Below are 15,952 nucleotides of genomic sequence, written 5' to 3' on the forward strand. Positions count from 1 at the left end.
CCCTGATGAGCCTGTCCATCTCCCTCACCACAGCAATTCCTGTCAAGCAGCCCATGAGTGAGCTCTCGACATACTGCCTGCTGAGCCAGGGAGGAAAGAGCATTGAAGCAAATGAGTGCCACTCTATCCACCTGGCCAGCACGGTTCACTGCGGGACGTCTCAGCCTGTGGCTTTACTTGTTTGCAGGGAGGACTCCCACTACAAAAATACAATTGATGGCTGCCTCCTCCATCAAGTTTGTTTGTTCGGCACAATGGAGAGCCCCATAGGTTTTCTTCTGGCCTGAAAACCAACCTGCAGGCCTCCTGATTCTGCTCATGTGGCTGCTCTGGCTCCCTCATCCCCCGCTGACTCTAACGCCGGGTCCCTGCCTACCCAGCAAGCCCTCCTGAGCAGGTCCTACCTATCACTAGATGGACATGGACACCAGCCCATGAAAAGAGTCTGTATCTACTCCCTGTATGCAGAGCACTGTATCAGGACAGAAAAGAACAGGTAGACAGATTTGTATCAGTCAGAACATACATAGGAGAAACTACATTTACAGAGCAAGTCTACACTACAAACTGAAAATGCTGAGTCCTGAAGAAATTCCAAGTGCGGAAAAAAAGGAATAATCATCCCAGGGAGAATAATAAAAATAGCTACCAGTTCCACCCAGGAAGGCTTCCTAGAATAAGTAGTCTTTGAGGTGGCTTTTCAGGGCAGGAAGGACATGGACTGACAAAGAGAGGCACGGGGCATCAAGAAGTACTAGTACTACAGCCAACTGGGGAGAGCAAGAGGAGCCTACCATTTTGTAATGATATTAATTATTCATGAAGGGCCTCCAGGCCCTTCATGAATAACCTCTGCAGGCTAAGCCAACCAGCTCTAGTCACTCCAATTTCTCTAAGAACCTCTTCCCACAATCACAGAAAGGGCTTTACCCAGTGGTATTTCAAGCACTCCTGTTACATCTCTAAGTCTTTCCTGTGTGCTCTGTGAGCGTCCCCAGTGAGACTTCTCTAGAAAACATCTTCCCCATAACACCATGCACTTCCCAAGGGTAGTATCTCTCTTCTTAGGACCCCAGCCATGATGAAACATACTTCCTTCCTCTTGGTAGAAAGGCTGGATGCTGTGGGTGCAGACTGCTACGTTGTTGATGGATGTAGTTGCTTTTTGGGTCTCTTTTATTTAGCTTTTCTCTTGTGAGGAGGGAGGGTTCCACTTGAGGGAACTGGCTTTCAGACATCAATGACAGGTCTTTTAAAAGATGACAAAGAGATGTCTGTTTACCAGGGGCAAAGGAATGATCAGGTTATCTGATCTGACCTGGGATGTTGGGGGCACAAAATAAGGCGGTTCCATTTTGTTTCGATTTTCCCACCTACCTATCCGGAAGTGGTCATCAATGTTGCCAGCAAACACAGCGTCATAATCCTCAGGCCTCTTCAGATTGGGAGGTCTCTCGTCCGGGTCAGACCCATATTCTCCCTTAAACCGTTTTTTGTTACTCACATCTATTTTCTTCTTGCTTCCTGCCTCTAAGAGACTGATGAAGAGCTGTACCACCCTGAGAGCAGCCTCCCGGAAAGGAACAACAATTAACACCTACAGAGGGAGAAAAGGCCATGGGGCAGAGAGGAAGAAATAAGCACTGGATCTACAGACACAGGTTCTGTGCCAGCTCCTCTACTTACTGTCTGTATGACCTCAGGCAAATCACCTGGCTTGGCTGAGACCCAGTTTCCACATTGGAAATGATGAGGGGATTGGTACAATTTCAGAGTGACAGACCCCAAGTCTGATTATGGACACGGCCAACGGGGGAATTCGTTTTACTTGACCGTGCATATTTACTATAGGGATTCTGTTTTTCATTCTTTTCCCCAAGGGCTAGGGATAGTAGGGAGAGAAAATACTTATTCATTGAAAAAAAAAAAGATTGATAAAGATAGATAAGCTTGATAAGATAAGAAAATGTACCTTACTCCATTCTTTACCCAAGGGGACTTTGGGTGGGAAACACCATATGTACTGTCAGACACAGTTGATTGGTTTTGCTACATTGCCTTTTAATTCCTATCTTGGTTTTTTTTCCTTAATTTTGCTATAAGGGTTGGCTAGCCAGGAAGAGAGGAGAAAAACATATTTGGAAATTAAAGTGATATAAAATTCAATAGATTTATATAAATAAATGTTTTAAGAAACTGAAATTAAATCAAATAACTATTCCACAAGCAAGCACTTAACTCCACAATTCTTTCCCTCTGCATATGTCGTAAGAGGCCAATGTCTTCTTCGGGAGAGGTCTTCATGGAGAAATGGTTATTTTTTTCTCCCAAAACAGTCCCTTTTAATGACATCCCCAGGGAATCTGTTGAAGCACATCCTGGGGAAGTACTTTAATGGAGATGGCAATGCCCCTTACTATAGGGGTGCACACTCCAAGACACCTCAAGGGCATGATCGGCAGGACTCATACAACAGACAAACTGTGTGGTAATGGGTGATTAATTTATATCATTACAAAAGAATGAACGCATGGTTCCTTAAAATAATACAGCTTGGTAGGTGCAATTTCCCCCAGAAATCAAGATAAAACATTGAAATCAGAACACGGCCAAATGAGAAAATGGAAAGTGATGCAAACTCAATTTATGTGTAACTTATTTGGAGACATCTATTGCTTAAAGCAAATAACTTTTCTAGAATTTTACCAAGAGGAACTAGAGTGCTGCACGCACAGAACAAATTTAATAAATATCTGCTAACTAATACAGTATCTTTTTGAAGCACCCATGCAATCACCTGAATAAACTGGCTTTTCCCTTTAAGCAACTCCCCTTAGCATAAATGTGCTTCAGAGGCTCCCTACCTCCTACTTCTGAGCTAGCAATCAAACAACACACGTTTGTTAGGCCTCCACTATACGGCAGGCCTCATGTCGGGCACTGGAGAAATAAACAAAAGTGAGGTTTTCTTTGCCCTCAAGGAACTTATACTCTACTGGGAAAGAACATACATACATACATAGGAAAATATATACGAGGTAATGGGAGTGGGGAGGAGAGAGGAGAAAGGGAGAGGGTCTGACCATCACAAAGGGCCTCATCTAGTAAAACCAGCGTTTGAGCTGAACTTTGAAGAAACCCAAGGATTCCAAGAGGTGAAGGTAAGAAGGGGAACAGCCTGTGCAAAGCATGGAGATGGGTGACGGAAAGTCCTTTGTGGGGGACAATAAGTAGGCCACTCTGTAACCTATTAGGAAGGTAAAAAGAGGCTTTCTGGGGTGGCGGCAAAGGGGGAGAAGAGGGAGAACAGAAGAGCATGGGAAAGACAAACATTTTAAGGATCATTCAAGCTCACAATGAAAAACATGATCCATTGCAATGAAGATCAAAGAAAAATGTGATTGAAAATAAAGCAAAAACTTGAACTACTACTGCAAAATAGCGTAAGTAATCCTCAGAAAACAAGTGAAGACCTTCAGAGCAGCCTGGTAACTGAAAGGTTGTGATCAGGTCCAAAACAGAGGCACAGGGAAGGTTTCTTAGAACTGCAAGAAGAGGGAGAACACCAGTATTTTAAAAAACAAAATGAAAGCTTTTAACAGCTACTATGAAGAAAAAACTCTTTATTCAGGTAAGAAAACATAGAGACTAAAGTACTGAAGACTGGGGGAAAAAGTACTGATGAAACATGCTTTTTCATTCATGTCTGCACCAAAATTATTGTCAGAAGTACAGAAGCCTGTAAAATCTAGGAAAATCTGTATCAGACTTTCAAAAGTCCACCTCAAAATCCAGTTTGGGGATTTTTCTGCTTCCAGTGAACCTGGAATATACTGATATGCTGAGAAGCAGAATTGTCCTGGGAGTACTGGAAATAAATATTCCTCAATAGCCTGGTAACCAGCTTGAACTATGATGATTGCAAACATTTATATAGTACTTACTGTGTGCTAGGCACTATGCTAAATGTTTTACAGTTATTATTTGATACTCACAACAGCCCTGGGAAATAAATGCTATTATTATCCCATTTTATAGATGAGGAAACTGAGGCAAACAGAAGTAAAGTGACTTAGCCATGGTCACACAGTCATCTGGATTTGAATTCAGCTTTTTCAGACTCCAGGCCCAGAACTCAAATCACCACACCACCTCACTGACTATTTCTCATTGAAAATCTATGGGTTATAATTGAAGTTGGGCTTGGAAAAATGTATTGTTTGTCAAATGTACGCTGAGTATCCAATGTGATAGAAGTGAGCTTTCATGAAAGAATATAAAAATCCTGTGAACTCAATGCCAAACTGTGTAGAATGACTGCAGCAAAAGGAAAACATATCAGATATATTTTTTTTAAATTTTAACACAAAAAACTGCAAGTTTTATTTTTATTTTATGGCTATAAATTTAATTATTTTATTTTGTCCTAACAAATTCACACACCATGGCAAGCCTAGAAAGTCTGAGAGAAGACATGACCTAATTTTTTTTTAAAAAAATCCTTAAAACAATATGGAAAGTGAACAGACTTGTTAATCAAATTCCAATATTACCACTAGGTGGCTCAATGCTTTGAGCTTGAAGAAGGAGGTATCTTTAGCAGAAATAAAAACAAGAACTATTTTGGGAATTCAATAAATTGTATTTGGTTGACCCAGCAACAGCACTTCTGGGCTATATCCCAAAGAGATCATACAAATGGGAAAAGGACCCACATGTACGAAAATATTTATAGCAGCTCTCGCTACAGTGGCAAAGAATTGGAAATTGAGGGATACTCATCAATTGGGGGATGGCAGAACAAGTTGTAGTATATGAATGCAATGGAATACTATTGTGCTATAAGAAATGATGAGTTGGAGGACTTCAGAAAAACCTGGAAAAACTTGTATGGTGTGATGCTGAGTGAAGTGAGCAGAACCAGGAGAATGTTGTACACAGTAACAGCCACATTGGGTGATGACTAACTTGGATAGACTTAGCCCTACTCAGCAATGCAAGGATCTAAGACATCTCTAAAAGTCACATGATGGAAAATGCTATCCACATCCAAAGAAAGAACTATGGAGTTTGAATGCAGATCGAAGCATACTGTTTGCTCTTTTTTTTCCTGTTTTGTTTCCTCTTTCTTATGGTTCTTCCTATTGGTTTTAATTCTTCCTTACAACATGACTAATGTGAAAATGTCTAATAAGAATGTATATGTAGAGTTTATATCAGATTGCAAACAGTCTTGGGGAGGCAGGGGGGAAGGGAGGAGGAGAAAAATTTAAAACTCAAAAATGTATGGAAGTGACTGTTGAAAACTAAAAATATATTAATTTTAAAAATAAATAAATAAAAAATAAATTGTGTTTGGGTGAGCTTGGTATAAGGGAAAGACTGGGCTGGAGAAGGCAGGAGATCTGGGCTATGGGCCTATCTCTGCTACAAACTGTATGGGTGACAGCAGGCCAGGCTTAACTTCTCTCCAGCCTTGTGCCCTCAGAAGGTGGTACCACAAAGGCCCCAAAGTCACACTGTGCATCTGCTGATGTGCTGGTCTGCTTTAAATTACTCAGAGTGATAATCACTAGTGAAATGAGAAGGCTGGGCTAGATGACCTTTTACATTCTCAGAAAGCTCTAACAGTCTCCAATTTAGAGAAATGATTTATACAGGATTACTGAAGGTAAGGAGGAAGCAAAATTCAAAGTCCATCTTTTCCATTTCTATGTGGCATCATGGAGGCCATGAATTCACTCTCCCAGAACATGCCATGTTAGCAGTGTCAGACACAAAACACTGAGCTGGGTACTGTAAGAACTTCTGGTCTGACCCAGTAATGTCCCATATCTGGCACATGACTCAGCTAGGCCCCCAAAAAGATCTATAAGAAGATACCTCCTTCGTTCCTTTGCAGAAGTGAGCATCCACAAGTTTGGGAATGCTGCAGAAAAATGTTAGCCTTTTTTGATGTGTTAATTGGTTTTGCTAAATTTTTTTTCTCTTTTATGTTATGGGAGGCAACACCAGTGGTGGGCCTTAGAGGCAGCAGCAGGGGTGAAGGCAGCAGCAGCAGCTTTGGGAGCTCTTAGCCCAGAGGCAGTAAGGGGGTTGGAAAACTGGTCAGAAAGAGATTAAAGTGGACCCTTTGCGGGCATTGGATGTAGCTGGTGATGACTGGCAACTCTATTGCCCCTGAGCAGTTCTGGGTCAAAGTTCAAGAGTGAAGAGGGGTGCCTATAATCAGTCACAAGAGAACAGGGGTCCTGGTCACAGTTCCTGGGCCAAAAAGAGCACTAGTACTTTCGGCTGTAGGGAAGCAAGGGCCCTTCCTGGCTAAAGACTAAAGCACAGACCAAGAGAACAGTAACCATACCCCACCTTGAAAGCACCAAAAACTTTCAGATCCCCAGAACTAGTTCTGAAAATAGCAGCACAAAAAAGCCTGAAGCTTGGCACAGTGCCTCCCCAACCTCTAGATGAGCAGAAATTTAACATTTAAAGGTCAAAGTGAAGAAATAGGCTAGAAAAATTAGCAAATAGCCAAAAAAAAAGAAAAAAGAAAAAAGAAAGAAAAAGAAAAACAAAATAAAAGAAAGAAAAAAAAGAACTTGTCTTTAAAAAGCTAATATGATTGCAGGGAAGACTAAGACACAAACACAGAAGAAGAAAACAGTATGAAAAGAGCTACAAGCAAAACCTCAAAGAAAAAACTGCTAATTGGACACAAGGCCAACAAGAATTCTTGGAAGGCTTAAAAGAAAGATAAGAGTGGTAGAGGAAAAATTGGGGAAAGAAATGAGAGTGATGCAGGAGAATCAACAACTTAGAAAAAGAGGCACAAAAGCTCATTAAAGATTACTATACAGTAACAGTAATATTGCAAGGATGATGAACTGTGAAAGACTTAGCTAATCTGATTCATTCAATGATCCGACAATTCCAAAGGATTCATAATGAAAAAAATGCAATCTACCTCCAGAGAGAGAACTGATGAACTCTGAATGCAAACTGAAATATAATTTTCTCACTTTCTTTATTTTTCTTGCTTTTTTTTTTTGCAATATGGCTAATATAGAAATATGTTTTGCACGATTTCACATGTATAATCGATATCATATTGCTTGCCTTCTAAGGGAGTTGGAGAGGGGTGATAGAGAATTTGGAACCCAAAATTTTTGAAAAGAATATTAAAAAACAAATAATGAATTTTTGAAGTGATTATGTTAGATAAGAGATGACTATCTGGGATGGGGTATGGAGATGGATAGAGGGGGAAATGTAGGTAATGTAAAAACAGAAGATAGCAATAAAAATCTACTTAAAGAAGAAGTCCTAATGCATTCCTCTAGGAGGCTGGGCCAATCTGCTTCCTCTTACCTTGGGTCGAGTGAGCCCCTGGTCCCTGAAGGCATCGTCATCATCACCTGCCCTTGGTTTCTTATCTCGGCGTTTGCTATTATTGCTGAGCACCTGGGAATTGGCTTTGAGAACATGGTTCATGGCATGAAGGCAGTACACATGACGGATCTCTTCCCCATTCCCCAGTGCTGTCCTTTCTGGGTACAACAAGTCCCGATATGAGTTCATAACTGAGAAGAGCTCTTTCTGTAGAGGGGAGAAGGGTCCATTTGGTTTTGGGGGGCCAGAGAGGAATTGGCCGTTTATTTTGGACCATGTGGAATCCAAGGGCTTCTGGAGATGGAGTGTCATCAAGTCAATGTCCTTTGGAGGCTTAAAAGTCTCCAGCGTATGAAACTGGGTTGAAAACACGAGTTGACCCAGAGTTGACCACTGAGGAAAAAAGAAGACAACAGTTGTGTTAGGACCAAACTCTGCCTAGATAAGTCATCCTGGTTTCAAGGCTGGCTCTCCATTCTATACTACATCATGGTTCCTCTATTCTAAAGTTAGCTCTTCATTGTAGCATCAATGAAGGGAGTAAGAAAGAGAAGAAACTCCTATATTCAAATAGGCTGGAGCTAAACTTATTTCAAATAACTATTACAAACATTCAATGTAAAGATGGAAATGCACAGATGTAAAAGAATACACAGTTCAGAACTAGGAGCTGAGGAGGATGGTAGGAATGATCTTGTGTTCACTGACAGGGGATACATAGCAGAAGGCAAAGGAAGTCAACCAGACTGTTCTCACCCCGAGGGACAAAGTGGGGTGAGGAGAGAGGTGCTGGTTAGGAGAAGATTTTCCCAGGTCCACCTTTGACACAAATACGGGACAGTACATCCATGCAGGGAGCCTTCATTCCCAGGTTCCCTAAATCAGGGAGATGGCCAGAACTTTCTAATGACACCTTCTTTAACCGTGCCCTCTTCCAAACCCACTAGTGATGTTTCAACTATGACAACTAGCTCTTTGATACTGTGAGCTGTCAATGTGATGTTAAAATTCATAGGTCACTAGATGTAAACTCTGAAAGTAGAAGCCTGCACAGGTTCATGTCAAGTGTGTCTTAGCTAATAGTTTCAATAGGCAGCAGTACTTACGTTTAGTTGCTGGGTAATTTTGGGGTTTGTGCTGACACCCTGGATGTCTTTTTCTTTCAGTTCTTTATTCATATGTTGTAGAAATGGATCTGGTGCAGAAACATTCATCATCAGTACACTTGAGAAATTAATAAATACCAGTAGGTCATAGTGACAGTGGAGACACAGCAGGAGAACACTGGACTTGGGAGCCAGGAAGACCTGTGTTCAAATCCTGCCTCTGACACTTAGTGGCTGAGAGACCACAGATAAATCATTAAGCCTCTCTTGAGCTTTAGTTTCCTCATCTGTAAAATGGACACAATAGTAACTCTAATACCTACCTCACAGGACTGTCGAGAGGCTCAAAGGAGATCATGTATGTAAAACACCTGATAAACTTTTAAATCAGTTATTGTGACTATAACAGGTTCATAGTTTCCCAAAACAAATATGCCTTCAGCTGACAAATACAACTACCAGCGGCCCACTTGCAGGAGGGGCGCTGTTTATAGTTTTGGATGGCTAGGATGCCTTGGTCACCCACCAAACTCTTTGAACTACTAGACAAACAACCTCTCCTCTTGGCAGATGGCTGGCCAGAATGAATAGGGTTGCTATAGAATGAGGATGTGCAAAATGGCAACAGGAAATGGCCCACAAAGGACAGAATTTGTGACTTCACTCTAATTCACACCATGTTCTAAACCAGGGATTTCAAAGCTGCAAGGTTAAATCCAGCAGCCTGCATATCATGCAGCCCTCTGTTCTGACTAATCAGGTTAAAGAATCTTTGTGAAGAGAAGTAAAGATTCAGGAGGTGGCAGCCAGAGCAGCAGCAGCAATAGTAGTAGTAATATAAACACAGGGGTGATATGAATTTTAAAAGAATATGAAACATAAGCGTGAGTCTGCTGCTCTAAGTCACTGAGTCCAGAACCGCCTCAGCAAAAACAGAATGAGTTAGAAAGACACTGAGGTGACATAACACATGGAAAGAATACTAGATCTGGGGTTAGAGGCCCTGGCTTCGAATCCTAGTCCTGCCTTTTACTGTGTGGGGGACTAGGGCACAGTTTCCCAATGCGCTAAATAAGGGGGGCAGTGGTCCTAGGTTATCTCTAAGGCTGCCTCCTACTCCAAATCCTATGATTCCCCAGACTGTGGCCCTGCTATGTTTCCATGGCCCACGTGTTTCCAATGTTCTATTTAGCCATCCACAGGCCATGCCAAATACCTTAGGGCAGCTGACTCCTCTGGGTTTCAGGCTGTGCCTATAAGTGCTACAGAGCTATCATCGTGAAGCAGAGCAGTCAGAGAGCCTGCCTTGGAGAGGCAAAGTGACCTGGGTTCAAGTCCCAAGTCTTGACACATCCTGGCTCTGTGACTCTGAAGAAGCCTCATTCCCCCTCGGGGGGGCACCTGTAACTCATAGGGCCACAAATTACAGAAGAGTTGCTGATGTGCATTGGTGGAAGAAGCTTCCTCACAAAGAGCGCCCCATTTCAGTGAATACAGGTCAGGAAGAAAAGAGGTAGCCTTCGAGAAGCTCACAGCCACCTGGCCCGGCAGTAGGGAGTCTCCTGTCCGTGCCATGCTCACCTTCCCTGATGGCACCCACTCATCTCTGCTGCCAAAGGCCAGGGCATTCAGTTCTCACCTTCTGAGGCTTTCACAGCCGAGACGTCCTTCTGAAGGGCCCTGTGGTCTCCACCCTCCTCCTCTAGGAAATTGGTTTCCAGGCTGAATTCTGATTCATGTTTCCTATCTGTGAACTCGTCCTCAGCAGCTCTCGGTCGGGAAAGTGCTTCCCCATCTTTATCCTCTGCGTCAGACAGGGCCACATCAGCCTCTTTTCCTATTGTAAGATATTAAAACAAAAACTCAAAATCCCTGATGATTGAGACCGCTTGACCTCACTGACCATGTCAACCTCATCACTCTCCCCACTTAATACACTCTAGTGGCTCCCTATGATCTTCAGGACCAAAAGTATGCCCCTTTGTTTGGCTCTGAAGGCCATTCACAATCTGGCCCCTTCCTACTCTTACACTCTGGTCCCCTCCACCCATCTGTGATCCTTTACACTGACCGTCCCCCACACTGTGCAGGCTCTCCCTCCACCTCTTCAAGGCTCAGTTCAAATCCTGCCTTTTGAAGGAAGCCTTTCCCAGTTCTGTACTCTCACCGCCCCCCTCCACTGCTAGTGCCTTCTTTCTTTGATTACCACCCATGTACTCTGTATATATCTTGTACATACCAAGAAATCTGCATATTGCTTCCCCCACTACAATGTGAGTTCCTTGAGTACAGGAATGATGTTTTTGCTTTTATTTGCATTTTCAGTGCCTGGCACACAGTAAGCATTTAATAAATGCGTATTGACTGACAGTATGAATTCAGAAGATGGCTAAGAACTCATCCTCTTAATGGATTTTTTTGAGGACAGCACACAAGCTCCTCAAGAGCAAAGATTATTCATTTCTGTTTTTGTCTCCCCAGGGCCTAGGAATACTTAATAAATGTTTGCTAACTGACTGAGGAGACCCAGGTGCAGAAAGCAAGATGCACAAATCCCTAGCACACTAAGGGTAATGGATATGTATCCAAAAACTCAAGAGATAGCCCTGTGCAGATAATCACTTTCCTCAAATGAATGATATGACACCCAAGATAATGGAAAATGGGAAATGTAAAACCTTGGACAGTTAAGAAAACAAGCACTAGGACACAAAGTACGAAGTCACATAGATATTTGAGTGAAACCAAAATTCTTTCAGGCATGAATACTCACCTAACCTATGAAGCTGTCCACAACCAATTCCAGCTATCTCTAAGCACCTAGGACCCCTTTGATAAATGTCGCACACTTTTACACTAGGTGAGTTCATATTTCAAATGTTTCTTAACATGAGTTTTAACTTCTTTTTCTGACTGTGTGTTCTTCTCTAACCTGGAGGTTTCCCCCCTCCCCTACTAAAATGGTAGCTCCCCAGGACAAGACTTCCTTCCTCTACATCCTGCATGCCCTATATTCATCCTCGGGTCCAACCTATCGGCACACAGGCTAGGTCTCTGCACACCAGGGTCCCCAGGGCTGACAGACTTTGACCCACTCAGAGCTACCTACCTCCCCTCTTTCCTTCCCGTTCCTCCCCCTCCTCCTCCTCCTCTTCTTCCTCCTTCTCCAAACTGCTGTCTCTATGGTCTCCTTCACTCTCCACTTCTGCCTCTTCTTCTACAGCACTCTCTCCTTCCTCTTCATCTTCCTCCTCCTCTGAAACATTCTTCAGGGTGGCAAGTAACTTGTGGTATTCAGAGACCTTTTCTGATTCGCTGTCTGAATCACTTTCTGAACTCGAATGATCTGAATTCTCTGACTAAAAGGAAAAATGAAACAATTTTAAAAACATCAAAAACAGTAATTATAAGTCACAACAATCACACTGAGGATTATGAAATCTTCTGCAGGATGCCCCCATGAGGCAGGTAATGTAAATATTACCCTTATTTTACAACTGAGGAAACTGAAGTTTAGAGACTTGTCCCAAGTTACAGAATTGGACCTAAGAGAGCTGAGGCAAGAGGTCTACTGTTTTTTCAAAGAGTCTCTTCTGATAAGAAACAAAATGACATTGTTTTCACTGTTATCTCATACAATCCCACACTAGGCCAAAAACTGATCTGAAAGACCAGTGTAACAGGTTTAGGCCTAGCTACTGGCACTCTCCTATGGGTGAGACCATCCTGAATTCACTTAACCCAGAACCAAACCCTCTGCAAAATTACTAATCTGAAGAGCTGGGAGCCTTCCAGCATCACATTTTTCCTAAGCTAAGGAGGTAAAACTGGCTCAAAGTATATGTCAAATAAATCTCATTCAGACTAAAATTCCCATGCCCCAGATAATGGCCTGCTTATTTAAAGCAGTATTCAAGGGAAAGAAATTATATTACAACAAAAGAATTCTAGTTCAAAATCCAACACACACACACACACCCCTGTCTTCTCTATTTTCGTCTTCTTCTATTATTTATATATAAAATAATCTTCTTTTATTTTATAAATGAGGCCAGTGGTCAGGAAGCAGATCCACTGCTTTTTAGAGGACCTGCCAGGCCATATGGGGTGGTTTCAAAACCAATCTCAAAAAACTGAAGGAGTCTTTGTACTTTAGTTCTCTTTAGTATCACATATGCATTTCCACATTCACATGAACCTATGATCTCACTGCTTGAAAATTCCCTCCAACAATGTAGATCTCCACCCACCATGGTTGTCCATCCTATAAAACTCACGTCCATGTTCTTCCAAGAGTTCACCACAGAAAGTGCACCCAACATGGTAGGTGCATTCTTCACTTTCTCATGACATCTCAAGGACCCTAGTAGAACACTCTGACTGTCAACTATCATCCCTAGCTCTTGCCACAGCCCATCCACCTTCTCTATCTCTTAAGAACAGATGACCTGAAGGGTATCACCTGCTCTTCTCTAGAGTTCTGCATTAGTCAGATGTGGTTGTCTGCTCACGCCTTCCATGCACCTCTCCCTTGCCACCTGTGTGATACTAATATTTAATTCTCTGGAAGCATGTAATGTCCTTTGGAGTAATGTTCCATGTCTGGTTGCAATTCAGAGATACTGGTAAAATGTTAGGATTTTTAAAAAAGAGTCTTTGATTTCATGGAAAACATGGGGGTCAGTAAAAGAACTTTGTAATTTACTGAAAGCAATGTAGGCCAATCCTCTTCTCTTGGTTATTTGTACAGTCAGCCCAAATACATATATAATTTTGGACAAGCTCTATTGGGTAGTCAACCAACTATATGTAGAAATCTGGGCATCAGACATTACTCATCCAGTTGGTCTTTCTCATGTGGATGAACAAGGCCAAACTACATCAATCCCTGCTATGTAATCATTAAAATAACAAGCAAACAAACAAAAATGCCCATAACCAAGCTTATACTTATAAAAAAAAATTAAAGAGCATTACCAGCTTGCAGATTTGAGGCTTTGCTTCTTTTCCAGAAACCCTGTAAAAAGACAGCTGATATAAGATTCCAACAATTATCAACAAATGAGGGGGATGAAAAAGGAGGGAAGTGGCCCTGCGACTGAATAAACAGTATACTAATACAGTGCCCCAAATTCATTTAGAAGGCAATGTGTGATAAGTACCACAGAAAAGGTAAACAAAATGCCTTACGAGAAGTTTAGAACAGAAAGAGACCCTGACAGTTCCAGATCAAAGTAGTTGGGTCCCTGCCCCACAAAAACGCAAGTTCCTTGAGGGGAGGGGCATCTATATTTTTGTTGTTGTATCACCAGCACCTAGTAAAATGTTTTGCTTGGGGGCAGCTAGGTGGTAGATAGTGCACCGGCCCTGAAGTCAGGAGGACCTGAGCTCAAATCCGGATTCAGACCAAACACTTGACACTTACTAGCTGTGTGACCCTGGGCAAGTCACTTAACCTCAACTGCCTAAAACAAATAAATAAATAAAATGTTTTGCTCATATCCCCCCACCCCCACCCCCTCCGCGCGCGAGCGCACGCGCACACACACACACACACACACACACACACACACACACACACGGAGCTGGAAGGAGCCTCTGGACCAGGTCTCCCAACTGCCAGCGGGGCACTTTTCCCATACATTACTTTCTCAGAAGGAAGTACAAATTGCTTTGAGTAAAAGCTCATACCTTCCCTAGCCTATTCCCATTAAATAAATATTTACTGGTGCTTACACAGTGCCAGGCATAGTGCTAAAGGAGCCAAAGTCCTTAAGAAACTTACATTATAAAGAAGAAAAAAGTATAAGCCTATGCGAATCACTATAAGGAGGAAACTCCCACTACCAATGCAGGTTTGCACTTTCTCTGCCATCCGTATAGTCTTAGAAAGTTGCCTCCAGCAATGTTGAAAGCTTAAGTGATTTGACAGCGTTGCTCTGGCTCCCTTCAAATGTCAGCTTAAAATCCCATCTTCCACAGGAAACCTTTCCCAATCTCAGTTCCAGTGCCTTCCCTCCGTTGATTATTTCCTATTTATCTCATATATAACTTGTTTATACATAGGTGTTCGCATGTTGTCTCTCTCATTAGATTGTGAGCTCCGTGAGAGCAGCCGCTGTTTTTACCATTCCTTGTGATCCTAGCGCTTAGCACAGTGCCTGGCACACAGCAGACATTTCATAAATGTTTACCGACTGACACTGCATAAGAATGTGTCAGAAGACGGATTTGAACCCAGATCTTTCTCGATTCAAAGCAAGCTCCTAATCTACCATGCCACACCAGCCCCACCAAACAACATACATACAGAATAAATGCAAAATAATTCCAGGGATTGGAGAAAAAGCACTAACAGATGGGGAGATCTGTAATCTGCAAATAAACTGTAATCTGCAGCAAGCTCGGGATCACACTAATCTGACCTAAGGAGGAAAAACATTACAAACATGGGAACCAGCCTATGCAAAGGCTCGGAGGAGGGAACGGACGTTAAATCCTGTGCCGGTAACACCAAAGCAGGCTGGAGGCCAGACTGCGTGAAAGGAAATATCGTAAAAGTCAGTCAGCAAAGAGTCTGTCCCCTCTCCCAGAAGGTCCTTCTAGGAAAAAAAAAAAATCAAAGGTGGGGAGTGCCTGGAGGAAAAACCCGCCCCCGGGGCCCTGGCCGGACCTGTCGTAGAACGGGTGCTCTTCCCCGAAGTCCCGTAGGTGCTTCTTCTGCTTTTTACTGAGGCTATTCAGCACCTGGCTCTGGCTTCGGCTCCGGTTCCTCCGTTTCCCCATCGCTCCAAGTTTCCCTCCACCGCCTCCAAGCAAGAAACGGATCTTATCCGCATACCCACGCGGAATCTCCTCTGTCGCTTTACGGCGGCGGAAGCGAGACTGCCGTAAAGCACGCTCGGCGCCACCTTGCGACAGGGCGAAGGGCACGCGGCGTTCTTCGATTGTCGCTGCCTCCCCCTAGCAGACAACGAGAGCCTGGAACGCGAGATGGGCGGCACTACGGCAGCGGCACCTCCCTCTGTCCCTCCTCGGCCCCAGCTCGATCCTATTGGTGTGCGCCTGCGCAGGACCTGTAGCGCTGGGTGTGAGTGTGTGTGGTTAGGAGTGTGCGCAGCCAAGCCGATGGTTCCGTTTTCAGTGGGAGCGCTTGCACTTCAGGAATCCGCAAATGCTAAATAAAAATAACGGCTTGAATTTTTTGTGGATTCTCTAAAGGTAGCTGGATGGCTCAGTGGATAGAGCACCGGACTTGTAGTCAAGAGGACCTGAATTCAAATGTGGCCTCAGACACTTACTAGCAGTGTGACCCTGGGCAAGTCACTTCACCCTGTTTGCCTCAGTTTCCTCATCTGTAAAATGAACCAGAGAAGGAAATGGCAAACCCCTACAGTATCCCTGCCAAGAAAACCCCATAGATAGTATTGGCCTGCTATGGTCCAAGGGGTCACAGGGTC

At 43.1% G+C, this 15,952-nt stretch overlaps 1 protein-coding gene across 1 annotated transcript in view; it reads right to left on the reverse strand.

Moving 5' to 3' along the window:
• UTP25 (UTP25 small subunit processor component) overlaps window positions 1-15,360 on the reverse strand; it is a 40,943-nt gene extending 25,583 nt beyond the window's left edge. The window contains exons 1-7 of the mRNA XM_027870715.1: window positions 15,166-15,360; window positions 13,470-13,509; window positions 11,602-11,851; window positions 10,132-10,329; window positions 8,493-8,581; window positions 7,366-7,779; window positions 1,378-1,597 (exon numbers count right to left, since the gene is read on the reverse strand). Of these exons, the coding sequence (XP_027726516.1) occupies window positions 1,378-1,597; window positions 7,366-7,779; window positions 8,493-8,581; window positions 10,132-10,329; window positions 11,602-11,851; window positions 13,470-13,509; window positions 15,166-15,278 (1,324 nt within the window). The 5' untranslated portion in view covers window positions 15,279-15,360. The remainder of the gene's footprint in view (window positions 1-1,377; window positions 1,598-7,365; window positions 7,780-8,492; window positions 8,582-10,131; window positions 10,330-11,601; window positions 11,852-13,469; window positions 13,510-15,165) is intronic.
• Between the last annotated feature and the right edge of the window lie 592 nt (window positions 15,361-15,952).

This window comes from Vombatus ursinus, unplaced genomic scaffold (genome assembly GCF_900497805.2).
Source record: "Vombatus ursinus unplaced genomic scaffold, bare-nosed wombat genome assembly UNPS02014798.1, whole genome shotgun sequence".
Taxonomy (NCBI): domain Eukaryota; kingdom Metazoa; phylum Chordata; class Mammalia; order Diprotodontia; family Vombatidae; genus Vombatus; species Vombatus ursinus.